The sequence below is a fragment of the Salvelinus fontinalis genome, chromosome 23, assembly GCF_029448725.1.
Source record: "Salvelinus fontinalis isolate EN_2023a chromosome 23, ASM2944872v1, whole genome shotgun sequence".
In the NCBI taxonomy this organism is placed as follows: domain Eukaryota; kingdom Metazoa; phylum Chordata; class Actinopteri; order Salmoniformes; family Salmonidae; genus Salvelinus; species Salvelinus fontinalis.
Genome location: NC_074687.1, coordinates 48058012 through 48071117, shown reverse-complemented (window position 1 = coordinate 48071117; position 13106 = coordinate 48058012). Strand labels below are relative to the sequence as shown.

Genomic DNA, 13106 nt, shown 5'->3' with positions numbered 1-13106 from the left:
CCACACACAGAGCCCATAGAAGCTAGAAGAGGCGGGGATAGGTTCCTGGGCATTAGCCCGCCAGTGGCTATGAATAAAAATCAAATCAGAACACGATGCGGGAAAGCGACCTGCTTATGTTTGTGTTTGGGCCATACTGTTTAGCTCACGTGTCAATGCAGAGAATACAGTCACAGGTTACTTACAATTCCCCCAAAAGAAACAAAACTGAAAACACAGCAGAACTCAAAGGTCAATGGTTAAACAGGTAGGATAGTTACATACATTAGCCAACCAAGCGACACCAAAACAGGTAAAGGAAAATGTTCCCATAGTATAAGTAAACATATTAATGGATGTAACATAAATGTTGCCTACACTTTACTTTAGCTTTGAATTCACGCAAGCGATCCTTTCTTGAGTGAGTGGAATGATAAGGCAGAAATGAAGAGAAAAGAGGTTACATCTTTTCTCAGTCCTTGGCAATCCATCAAGTTGGTGCCAAATGAAACAGGAAGGAAACGTTATGTACACTGTCAATATGGTCTTTAATGTAGTCGATATGATCCCACGGTAAGGCTCGCGTGACGTTAAAATTCCAACTCCATATGCGTGGGGAACACAGTTATACTACCGTAGAAAATAAGTAAATAAGTGTCACCTGTTTAACCACCGCAAAACCAGAGTTTCATGTGTCCAGCTAGTTGGCTATTTAAAAAATCAGTAGGAGGGCATCCCGAGCGGCGCAGCGGTCTAAGGCATCGCAGTGCTTGAGATGTCACTACAGACCCGGGTTCGATCCGGCCGTGACCAGGGGTCCCATAGGGCGGTGCACAATTGGACCAGCGTCACCTGGGCTAGGGGAGGGTTTGGCCAGTGGGGCTTGATTTGGCTCATCGCACTCCAGTGACTCCTTGTGGTAGGCTGGGCGCCTGCAGGCTTACTCTGGTCGTCAGTTGAACAGTGTTTTCTCCAACACATTGGTATGGCTGGCTTCCGGGTTAAGTGGGTGGGTATTAAGAAGCACTGTTTGTCCTCCCAAATGGCGCAGCGGTCTAAGTGCTAGAGGCATTACTACAGACTCGGGTTCATTCCCGGGCTGTGCCACAACCGGCCATGGTTGGGAGTCCCATCAGACACCGCACAATTGGCCCAGCGTTGTGAGGGTTTAGCCGGGGGGGGGGGGGGGGGCTTTACTTGGCTCATCGCGACCTTAGCATCTCCTTGAGGCGGGCCGGGTGCCTGCGAGCTGACCCCGGTCGCCAGTTGAACTGTGTTTCCTCCGACACATTGGTGCAGCTTCCGGGTTTAGCTGGCGGATGTTAAGGAGCGCGGTTAGGCGGGTCATGTTTCAGAGGACGCATGACTCCGCCTTCTCCTCTCCCGAGCCCGTTGGGGAGTTGCAGCGATGAGACCAAGATCGCAATTGCACATCCTGAAATCGGGGAGAAAAAGGGGGTAAAAAAAAAAGTAAATAGGGTGTTTACAAAATAACCCAGTGTACTGCACACATTGTCTGATATATTCCACTTTGGGGTCCGCATAGTGGGATAGTTCACATGTCACTCAGCTGAACCGATGCTGGTTGTAAAAGGACTCAGCCTCTGCTGCTGTGTTGGACTTGCGCTCCATGTCCTGGTAGTAAAAACGCAGCTCTGCCAGATGGCGGAGTGTAGAAAGGCGGAGTGTAGTAAACTTGATGCCCCCCTGTTACAACTTTCATTTCATTGACTTGAAAGTGGCACGTTTCTTGGTGAGTTGAGTACTCAGGTCCTGGAATAGGAACATTTTATTTCCCTGATAGATAAGTTCCTTGCTAACTCCAGCACCTGTCCCTTCTCCTGGTAGTGGAGAAATATCATTAGCATTGGACGTGGTCACTCGCCCTTCGCCGGCCTCTCTCTCAGTGTGCGGTGCACTCCGACCAGCTCTGGCGGAGCTGCGAACGTATCATCGCCCAATATTTCCAAAATGAACTTTGACATGTAATCTCTTGCAAAGCGCTCCCTCACAGCCCTCAGGGAGTCCTACCACTCACAAGTTATTGAGAGCGATTTTCGAGGTCGTCCATTTTGTCTTTCGTGATAGGAGCACAACCATCGTGGCTTCGATGTGTGATCAGCCTGTCACTATGGTCAGAAAGAGCCGTCTTTATGTCAGTCAGACGAAGGCCATGTGATTCCACTGTCAGACGAATCACGTCCAGCGATGATTGTATGGGCGAGAGGGACATTGTTAGCAGGGTGCCATCTCAGCTAAGAGGGCAGCGCGGTTCTTCTCCAATTCGGCCACCAGGGAGGAGATGGCCAAGTTGTCTTCGCTGGTGGCAGTCGCAATGAATCATTGGCTGATTTTGCAGGGAGTTTTTTACTAAAGTTTATTTTTTTCCAGACATCATTTAGAATCTACCATTTTAACTCAGTAAATCTGCAATATGCAGTAAAATGGTTATTTAATGGCGTATTTAGTCATAAAAACAATGTTAAACTCGGGAGCTCTCTCCTCAAGTCCGCTTCAGTCAGTCGCCGTTCCAAAAGTCTACATCCATCCATTCAAATGAATCAACGGGAATGAAGAGATACAAAAAGAGAGTCAAAAAAGAAGAGAAATGTTGTTGACACCCCCCACTGACCAACATTGCAACATCTCTTTTACCCTCGCCAAAAAAAAATGGATTCTTCCAAATTAAAAACTGTGGATCCTAGCACTCTAACAATCCACTGCCTGCCAGTGAGTCCATGTTTCCAGGGCATTTGCAGATGTTCAAAATAATCTCCAATGTTTTGGCAATATCTGCTCTGAGGATGGGTGAAATAAGTACTTTAAACTAATTAATGGCCGACCAGCTGTTCCTACCACTTGGCTGAATATTGATAGGAGGAGAGAGAGAAAGAGATAGAGACTGTGAGGAGGGAGAGAGGAAGGAGGGAGAGAGAGAGAGAGAGAGAGAGAGGAGAGAGAGACTGAGGAGGGAGAGAGAGAAAGCGCGAGAGAGATAGGACAGACTGTGAGGAGGGAAAAAGAGAGAGGAGGAGGAGAGAGAGAGAGAACTTGCCTGTGTTTCTGCAGGATCACTCTGACACATAAACATGTATGAATAGTGGATGAGAGGGAAGAGAGGGAACCTGCACAGAGCACAGCCAGAGTGCAGTGTTAAAAGAATCAAAGTGGTTTTGATAAAAAATTGAGTTAAGGAATTGATGGCACATAATATATAATTTTGAGGTGTGTGTGTGTGTGTGTGTGTGTGTGTGTGTGTGTGTGTGTGTGTGTGTGTGTGTGTGTGTGTGTGTGTGTGTGCGTGTGTGTGCTTGTACGTGTGTGTTTTTTGTGTGGTGTGTTTGTGTGTGTGTATTGTTAGTGGTTGACTAAAGGCTTTTCAGACATAAACATAAATTGGCACCTCTTCATGACAGAGTATCGAGATAATGCCAGAAACATGGCTGGTCTCTCTCTCTCTCTCTCTCTCTCTCTCTCTCTCTCTCTCTCTCTCTCTCTCTCTCTCTCTCTCTCTCTCTCTCTCTCTCTCTCTCTCTCTCTCTCTCTCTCTCTCTCTCTCTCTCTCTCTCTCTCTCTCTCTCTCTCTCTCTCTCTCTCTCTCTCTCTCTCTCTCTCCTCTCTCTCTCTCTCTCTCTCTCTCTCTCTCCTCTCTCTCTCTCTCTCTCTCTCTCTCTCTCTCTCTCTCTCTCTCTCTCTTTTGCATACATACACACACCTCGCTCTCTCTCTCTCTCTCTCTGTGGTGTGCTATGGATAATGTGTACAAAAGATGGCCCTGCCCTCTGTTGGTGATGAATGGTGGATGATGCCATCCTATAGGTTTGACAGGCACCCGCGCGTGCGTACACAAAGGAAGCTGAACCATCCGAGGTAATGGAGCTCTGTAGGCCTGCTTCTTCTCATTTGGGAATGCACATGATTACATCCATTCACTGGGAAAAGCTGCATTTATGTCCTGGATGGATGTTGGCTTAGAGCCTGAGAGAGACAGTGTGGTCAATGAGGACCGGAGTGAATTTCAATGGTCTTTCTGTGATCCCTTGTGACCTCTCTCCTTGCGTCATTTTCAGAAGACATTGGAGATGAATGAACCTCGGATCTTCTCCTTGCGATTTAAGAAGGAGGCGCAGATTAAAAGGAATTCTTTTGAGATTCACCCCTGGACTGGTTTTGTCTATCAGAGTGGACCCGAGAGCTCTGATTGCCTGAATCGTAGAGTTCACTTCCCATATAAACCCTGTTGTGAACGAATAAGAGTCAATCTTCTGTTTGAATAGACAGCAGGCTACTTGTCCTGACGTGTTCTGTATTCTTGTTTTGGGTCTAATTCTAGACGACAATCCAATGTGCACCCCGACTGCGAGAGACAGCTACGAGAGGCTGTCGTTGACTGGACAGGGTCTACCACCTGGCTTCCCTTCGCCATTCCTGTTTCCAGACGGCCTGTCATCAATAGAGACTCTTCTCACTAACATACAGGTACAGTGGGGTCTGACCAATACAGGTGCTCCTCACTAACATGCACTTAGTTCTGACCATTAGAGACTCTCACTAACATACAGGTACAGTTGGTCTGACTAAGAGAGACTCTTCTCAGTAACATACAGGTATGCTACAGGCCTTATTCATTGACAGGGTATATACAGTGCATGTAGGTCAGACCAATATAGACTGTTCTCACTAACAACACACGGGTACAGTGGCCTCACATTCACCTTAGTAATATACTCCTCACAATACAAGTATGACTTACAAATGCTCAATACAGGTAGGCCTTAGCAATACTATGCAGGTACACCTTACCAATATTATACAGGCAGGCCTTACCAATACTCTACAGGTAAGCATTAGCAATACTCTACTAGTAGGCCTTAGCAATACTCTACAGGTATGCCTTAGCAATACGATATACAGGTAAGCCTAACTAATACTCTATACAGGTAGACTTTAGCAATACTATACCTGTAAACCTTAGCAATACTATACAGGTAGGCCTCAGCAATAGTCTACAGAGAATCAATAGAAAATATCCTAGCTAATATGCGATAGAGTAAAGAAAACATCAGTTAGTATAGCCGGTTGTCTGAGTGCCATTTGGCCTGAAACTGTAAAGACTAGGGCCCGAATTCACAAAGCATCTCAGGATGGAAGTTCTGATCTAGAATCCATTCCATAATAATCTTATTCGTTGTGATCTGAATGGTAAAACTGATCGTAAGTCAGAGCTCATGCTCTGAGGCACTTTATGGATAGGGAACCTGCAGTCAGTAGTGCTGCGCCATTAGTGGTTTTTGAGGTCGGTTCTGTTTCGGTTCAATTATTTTTTTTAAATAATATGTTTTTTCTATTTTGGTTTCAATTCTTATTTATTTTTTTTACATTAAATGCACTATGCATTATGTGGGTGGAATACTGTAACAACATAGAATACAAACAATGAAATCAAATATTTATTTTGTTTTATTTGATGACTTCATTATTTCATTCCAAGTCATCATCTCATCTCTATAGAGCTGCTGCTGCTATCTGACAAAATCCCTATTTGAGTAGTTCAAAACAAGGCGTATTTTTATGACTGCTGAATACAAACTAGCAATGACTTCGATCGTGTATTTTAAGGTAGAGATACTTGGCGAAGCAACTGCTTTCCATCCCTCTCGATCGCGTGTTCTTTACTCTCCGTGTCGGTGGCTACTCCACGGAGACCCGGACAAGTAGGCTGGCGGGTTATGGATTATGGTCATTGTAGTTAATTCTCATGTTTTCTGCGCTAAACTACAGTACCAGTCAAAAGGCTGGACGAACCTACTCATTTAAGGGTTTTTATCAAAACTATAAAATAAAACATATGGAATCACAAGGGCACAACCATCTTCATGAGGTAGTCAACTGGTGTCACCTTCTGACCTTAGTTTTGTTGTTATGTCTTTGTTTTAGTATGGTCAGGGCGTGAGTTGGGTGGGTAGTCTATGTTCCTTTATCTATGTTATTCTGTTTCTATGTGTTTGGCCTAATATGGTTCTCAATCAGAGGCAGGTGTCAGTCGTTGTCTCTGATTGGGAGACATATTTAGGTAGCCTGTTTGTTATTGTGGGTTGTGGGTGATTGTTCCTGTGTCTGTGTCCATACGGGACTGTTTCGTTTTCGTTCGTTCACTTTGTTGTTTTTGTTTCAGTGTTCTATTTCTTTATTAAAATATGTACACTTACCACACTTACCATTGGTCCTCCGATCCTTCCTACTACTCCTCATCAGACGAAACCCGTTACAACTGGAATGCATTTCAATTAGCAGGAGTGCCTTGTTAAAAGTTCATTTGTGGAATTTCTTTCCTTCTTAATGCGTTTGAGCCAATCAGTTGTGTTGTGACAAGGCAGGGGTGTTATACAGAAGATAGCCCTATTTGGTAAAAGACCAAGTCCATATTATGGCAAGAACAGCTCAAATAAGCAAAGAGAAACGACAGTCCATCATTTCTTTAAGAAATGAAGGTCAGTCAATGCGGAACATTTCCAGAACTTTGAACGTTTCTTCAAGTGCAGTCGCAAAAACAATCAAGTGCTATGATGAAACTGGTTCTCATGAGGACTGCCACAGGAAAGGAAGACCCAGAGTTACCTCTGCTGCAGAGGGTAAGTTCATTAGAGTTACCAGCCTCAGAAATTGCAGCCAAATAAATGCTTCAGAGTTCAAGTAACAGACACATCTCAACATCAACTGTTCAGAGGAGACTGTGTGAATCAGGCCTTCATGGTCGAATTTCTGCTAAGAAACCACTACTAAAGGACACCAATAAGAAGAAGGGACTTGCTTGGGCCAATAAACACGAGCAATGGACATTAGACCGGGGGAAATCTGTCCTTTGGTCTGATTTAGGTCAAATTTCAACAGGACAATGACCCAACACACCTCCAGGCTGTGTAAGGGCTATTTGACCAAGAATAAGAGTGATGGAGTGCTGCATAAGATGCCTGGCCTCTCCAATCACTCGGCCTCAACCCAATTGAGATGGTTTTGAATGAGTTGGACCGCAGAGTGGAGGAAAAGCGTCCAGCATATGTGCCCAGCATATGTGGGAACTCCTTCAAGACTGTTTGGAAAGCATTCCAGGTGAAGCTGTTTCAGAGAATGCCAAGAGTGTGCAAAGCTGTCATCAAGGCAATTGGTGGCTACTTTAAAATATATTTTGATTTGTTTAACATTTTTTTGGTTACTGCATGATTCCATATGTGTTTTTTCATAGTTCTGATGTCTTCACTATTATTCTGCTATGTAGAAAATAGTAAAAATAAAGAAAAACCCTGAATGAGTAGGTGTGTCCAAACTTTTGACTGGTACTTTATGGAGAATATTGGCCTTTTGGAAACTTTCTACTTTCTACTATGTAGCACAGATCTGATCTCTAGAGAAATTACGCATCGAGCTCACGGGAAAAAACGACGTCGGTCAATTAGTTGTTTAAAAACCGACATTTCGTTTAATCGCTCAGCACTAGCAGTCAGAGAGATAAATGTCTTGGCGTTCTATATCAGAGTGTAATGATGTGGATACCGCACTGCCCTGCCCGCTACTCCAATACTCCAATACGTGGACATCAGAGCACAGTGTCCTCCAAGGTTATCCCTTTGATCTACGCGTTAATTAGAAAACCACACACAGTTCCGACACACACGCACAGACACACAGCTCCAATACTCGAGTAAGTCATCTCTGATAACGATCTTGGCGTTTTAATAGTAATATACAAATCAACAATATGAAACGGAGCAGAAAATTGAGATAAAGCAACTTAGTCTAAATTGGGGTCACGGGAACCGACAATTAGTAAGCTATAGCCCACTGCATTTGGAGAGTAATTGTTGTTAAAACGGACGCTGCACAGAATGGAGACTATAATAATGAGTAGTCCTTGTACAGTAGGAGTAGCATGGCTGTAAAAACCTGAGAAAGATGCTGGTATATCAGTGGTGATCATGCAGAGATAGTTAGTCTCGGAAATCCCAGACCTAGAGCAACAGTAATAGGTCTGAGAAAGATGTTTGTATATTAGTGGTGATCATTCAGAGATGGTTAGTCTCGGAAATCCCAGACCTAGAGCAACAGTAATAGGTCTGAGAAAGATGTTTGTATATTAGTGGTGATCATTCAGAGATAGTTAGTCTCGGAAATCCCAGACCTAGAGCAACAGTAATAGGTCTGAGAAAGATGTTTGTTTATTAGTGGTGATCATTCAGAGATAGTTTGTCTCGGAAATCCCAGACCTAGAGCAACAGTAATAGGTCTGAGAAAGATGGGGAGTTTTGTAGGTGGGGCTTAAAATGTGAGCAGGAATAGTGCTCTTGAAAACGAATCACCTCGGAAACATGTCAGAGGCGGACCCGATGCAGACGCAGATAGCTAGACTAATTATAGCCACAGCCAGTCAGTGGTGGAAGGCTAACGTTAGAAATCATGGTACATGTGAACTACTCACGTGCCAAACACGCTCGTTGAAAATATCCTCAGAGCTCTCTGTCTAGCGAGCTACCAATTTTGTATCCGGTGGGAACGTTTACACCCGGGCACAAACGGATAAGGCTCTGGACGGATTTCCTGTGAGTCCATTTCCAACTACCAACTGGATATGAGACATGTATGCTGGAACATTGTTCATGTGTGAGGCAACCTGTCTGTCTTGGGAGACTAGCTGTATTGATATTTTACTGTGTATCTTTCCTATCATTATCTTCTTCAGTTTAGTGTCAGAGGTTGGATAAATCCTTAGAGGCAAAGAGGCAAAAAGGAGTATAGATTGAAAGATGATAGAAAAGGCCTCAACATGATCCTCCCCTGTACACCTGTATTTCACCACTATGATCAAGCGGGGTCAGATAAATCTCAATCACTCCTTCAAATCAAATCAAATTGTATCGGTCACATACACATATTTAACAGATGTTATTGCAGGTGTAGCGGAATGCTTGTGTTCCTAGCTCCAACAGTGCAGTAGTATCTAACACACTTGTCACCTTTAGAAGAATACTCTACACTGGGTAAAAAACAGAAATACATTTGTAATATTGAGTACATTCCTAATATACATTCCTAATATTGCCCCCTTTTGCCCTCAGAACAGCCTTAATTATTCTGGGCATGGACTACAAGGTGTCAAAAGCACAGGGATGCTGGCCCATGTTGACTTCCATGCTTCCCACGGTATTCCAATGCTTCTGAGTTGGATTGAAAAAATAAAAATAAGAATCCCAGTCTAAGCTCCTTTTTTTCATTGTTCGCAGTCGTCTTGGAAGCGCTGAAGTCTGAGATTTCCGCGTTCCCCGTTCTGAGTTCCCAATTGTTTTGAATGCGGCATTTATGCTGAGGGAGATGGCACCGTGTTCCCTTTGAGTCAGGAGCCAAAACTCCTCCATTGTGACCAGTGAAGATATTGTCTGCAGCATTCAGTCACATGACAGCTCGATCAGCTGTTCGATTTCACTTACCGGCTCGTCAACTGGACCGGGATCACAGTCAAACGGATTGGGAAGTAGGTTCCAATGTGCTCTTCCAAGCGTTGGAGGTGAGCAATGATCACTCGTGACACTTATGGTGTGCTTTTGAAAGACTCTCTCCAATAAGAATTATTTCCTCTAAATCCACTGCTGTGGTCACTCATCTATAGTATGTTTTTGTATTTCCCCTGCATGCTTGCGTTCAGTTTCCCAAATATGTCTGTTACATAGGCAAGGAGACACATTTCCTTTTCATCACACAGGAAATAAACTAGGTCTGTTTTTTTTTACATCCATTGTGAATGACAACAGTTACTCTCTCAATGCGAAAAATCTTTCCAACACTCCCCCTAGGTAACCACCAAGCCTCACTATGAAATAGAACATTGTCCTCCTCTGATCCCATATCGCCACACATTTGCAAACAGGAGTGTGCGCAGTGGATGTGGTTTATAATCAAAGTTACCTGCTGCAGTACATCTCAGCTCTTTTGACACCAGTTGCTCTCGGTGTATCATACAATGTGTCCACATGGCAGAGGGAAACACATTCATAACTAGAGTGCAGAAGCCTGTCCGCCATTCCGCCATAGATGGAGCAAAAGCCCGCCATTCGATCTCATGGAATCTGTAATCTTGTCAATAAAGCCACGCAGCGCACTGTGTCATTTCATGCTCCGGAATTGTGAGACAGAACAATATGTCTTTGTGAATAGCATCCCCTGACATGTTATAGCGAAGAAAAGTTAACGCACGGGTATCTTGGCCCTCACAGCTAACGTCCATTTGGAGAGCAGAAACTGGGGAGTTTTTGAGTCGTTCAGGCAGAGTTTCCTCTTGATCTCTAGCAATAACACGCATTCTTTGTTTATCTGACAAAGGTATCGATGTGAGTTTTTGTGCCTCTGCCTCCCCACGCATTATTTTCACCGTATCAATTGTGGCCGGTACTATCAAAGTCTCTCAATAGTGTGTGGTTTCCTAGCGTAGCGGGCCTAGCTATTCACCATGGGAATGATTTGAAATCTTATCAGAAACATGTTGGGTCATTTTCAAAGCTTTCTATTTCCTTTCAAATGGTCAAGCTGATGTAATTTGGAAATTTTGCACAGAAAATATTTCCTGTTTTTTTAGAGTAATTGCATTTTCTCCCTGGTCCCTAAAAGCCTTTGCTCCACAAAAGAAGTAGAGATGACAGAGAACTTTACCGATTTCAACTAAATTGAAGCATTCATTCCATCGATGTATTATATTATTCTGGTGAGCAAGGTTTTATTTCGTTTTCGACAGCAACATATAATGACAGAAGAGAAGCTGCATGTATCTAATTGTAGACAATTTGACCCAAAAAAACGCTACCTCCGCCTTTGTGCAAGGAGGAGCACTGCCAGAGCCCTACAAAATGACCTCCAGCAGGCCACAAATGTGCATGTGTCAGCATATGGTCTCACAAGGGGTCTGAGGATCTCATCTCGGTACCTAATGGCAGTCAGGCTACCTCTGGCGAGCACATGGAGGGCTGTGCGGCCCCACAAAGAAATGCCACCCCACACCATGACTGACCCACCGCCAAACCGGTCATGCTGGAGGATGTTGCAGGCAGCAGAACGTTCTCCACGGCTTCTCCAGACTCTGTCACGTCTGTCACATGTGCTCATGTGCTCAGTGTGAACCTGCTTTCATCTGTGAAGAGCACAGGGCGCCAGTGGCGAATTTGCCAATCTTGGTGTTCTCTGGCAAATGCCAAACGTCCTGCACGGTGTTGGGCTGTAAGCACAACCCCCACCTGTGGACGTCGGGCCCTCATACCACCCTCATGGAGTCTGTTTCTGACCGTTTGAGCAGACACATGCACATTTGTGGCCTGCTGGAGGTCATTTTGCAGGGCTCTGGCAGTGCTCCTCCTTGCACAAAGGCGGAGGTAGCGGTCCTGCTGCTGGGTTGTTGCCCTCCTACGGCCTCCTCCACGTCTCCTGATGTACTGGCCTGTCTCCTGGTAGCGCCTCCATGCTCTGGACACTACGCTGACAGACACAGCAAACCTTCTTGCCACAGCTCGCATTGATGTGCCATCCTGGATGAGCTGCACTACCTGAGCCACTTGTGTGGGTTGTAGACTCCGTCTCATGCTACCACTAGAGTGAAAGCACCGTCAGCATTCAAAAGTGACCAAAACATCCGCCAGGAAGCATAGGAACTGAGAAGTGGTCTGTGGTCACCACCTGCAGAACCACTCCTTTATTAGGGGTGTCTTGCTAATTGCCTATAAGTTCCACCTTTTGTCTATTCCATTTGCACAACAGCATGTGAAATGTATTGTCAATCAGTGTTGCTTCCTAAGTGGACAGTTTGATTTCACAGAAGTGTGATTGACTTGGAGTTACATTGTGTTGTTTAAGTGTTCCCTTTATTTTTTTGAGCAGTGTATCTCTCAAACTCAACTCTGGACCTCGAAGCCTGTTCCACTGCATGTTTTCATTGGTCCCCTCTAATAAGGGACTGATTTAAACCTGGGACACCAGGTGTGTAGAGTTAATTATCAGGTAAAACATAAAACCAGCAGAGTAAGAGAGTAAGAGTTGAATACCCCTGGTATATACAGTATGAATGGTGCTGCCTATATATTGAAGCCATTGGATGCAATTTGTCATAGTTTATCATGACTTCACACACAACAATGAACTGAGCCACTTAATTAAAGAAATCCTCTCATGACTCTGCTATAGAGGGCTTACAGTTGACGTACGACACCTTGACGTACGACACCTTCTTAGCATAGACAATGCAATTGTTGTGGTAGTCTTAGGCGAGCCATCTTCATTATCACAGTGTCACCTCCAAGTGCCACTCTGACCTTATGGGAGAAAAGTATCTGGCATTTAACTTGGTAGTGGTAGTAATAGTTTTGTGTCTGTTTTAAACTAAGCATCCCATCATCTCCTGCTTCCAGACATTTCACCGCCTAGATTACAAGGGTTGGATTTGCTCCAAACAGTTTCATGTCAGCACATGGCATGTACAACATTGAGTAAAGTATTAGTCTCATATACATTGTCTACTGGTATCGTTTTTAAATTGAGAACATAAAGGCGGCAATATGTAAACAATGTGTGAGTTAAGCTATTTTATCCTTCGGATGCACAATGTCAAGGGGTGCATTGCAAATGCCCATAAGGCTAATGTCATCATACTGCAGTAGGCCTATGGCTGCGTTGGCTTTGCATGCCATTATCATTTGCAAAATAGGTTCACATGGCTGATATCCTGAAAAAAAAGTGACAATCAAATAGAGCTTAAACTTATCCAGAGTCTTAAATAAAGGTTTCAGCACAATTGTTTGTACATTAATATGTGATTCTCCTATTATTTGTTGTGTGCTTTGTGTGTATGTAGATGTATCGTTTTCTTGGGCCTAAAAGCATATTCATGTTTAAAGTACTATCTGCTGACAGCTGGAACTGCTAGCTAATCCTTTTACCCTCTTCCATGGCTGTTAGCTAGCTAGCTACCTGGCTGCAAAATGTATTTCAAGTTTGTGTTTTTAATTTACAATGTAAATACATCAGGATAGCTAACTAGCTAATATGAAGTTACCTAGCTGGAGAAATGTAATTCACTTGGCTAGCTATAGGTATGTAAA

At 44.0% G+C, this 13106-nt stretch overlaps 1 protein-coding gene across 4 annotated transcripts in view; it reads left to right on the top strand.

The window, feature by feature from the left end:
* LOC129821422 (dachshund homolog 1-like) overlaps nucleotides 1-13106 on the top strand; it is a 269434-nt gene that overhangs the window by 236755 nt on the left and 19573 nt on the right. For all 4 annotated transcript variants that reach the window (XM_055879060.1, XM_055879059.1, XM_055879062.1 and 1 more), the window contains one exon: nucleotides 4313-4458. In XM_055879060.1, coding sequence (XP_055735035.1) covers nucleotides 4313-4458 — 146 coding nt within the window. The remainder of the gene's footprint in view (nucleotides 1-4312; nucleotides 4459-13106) is intronic.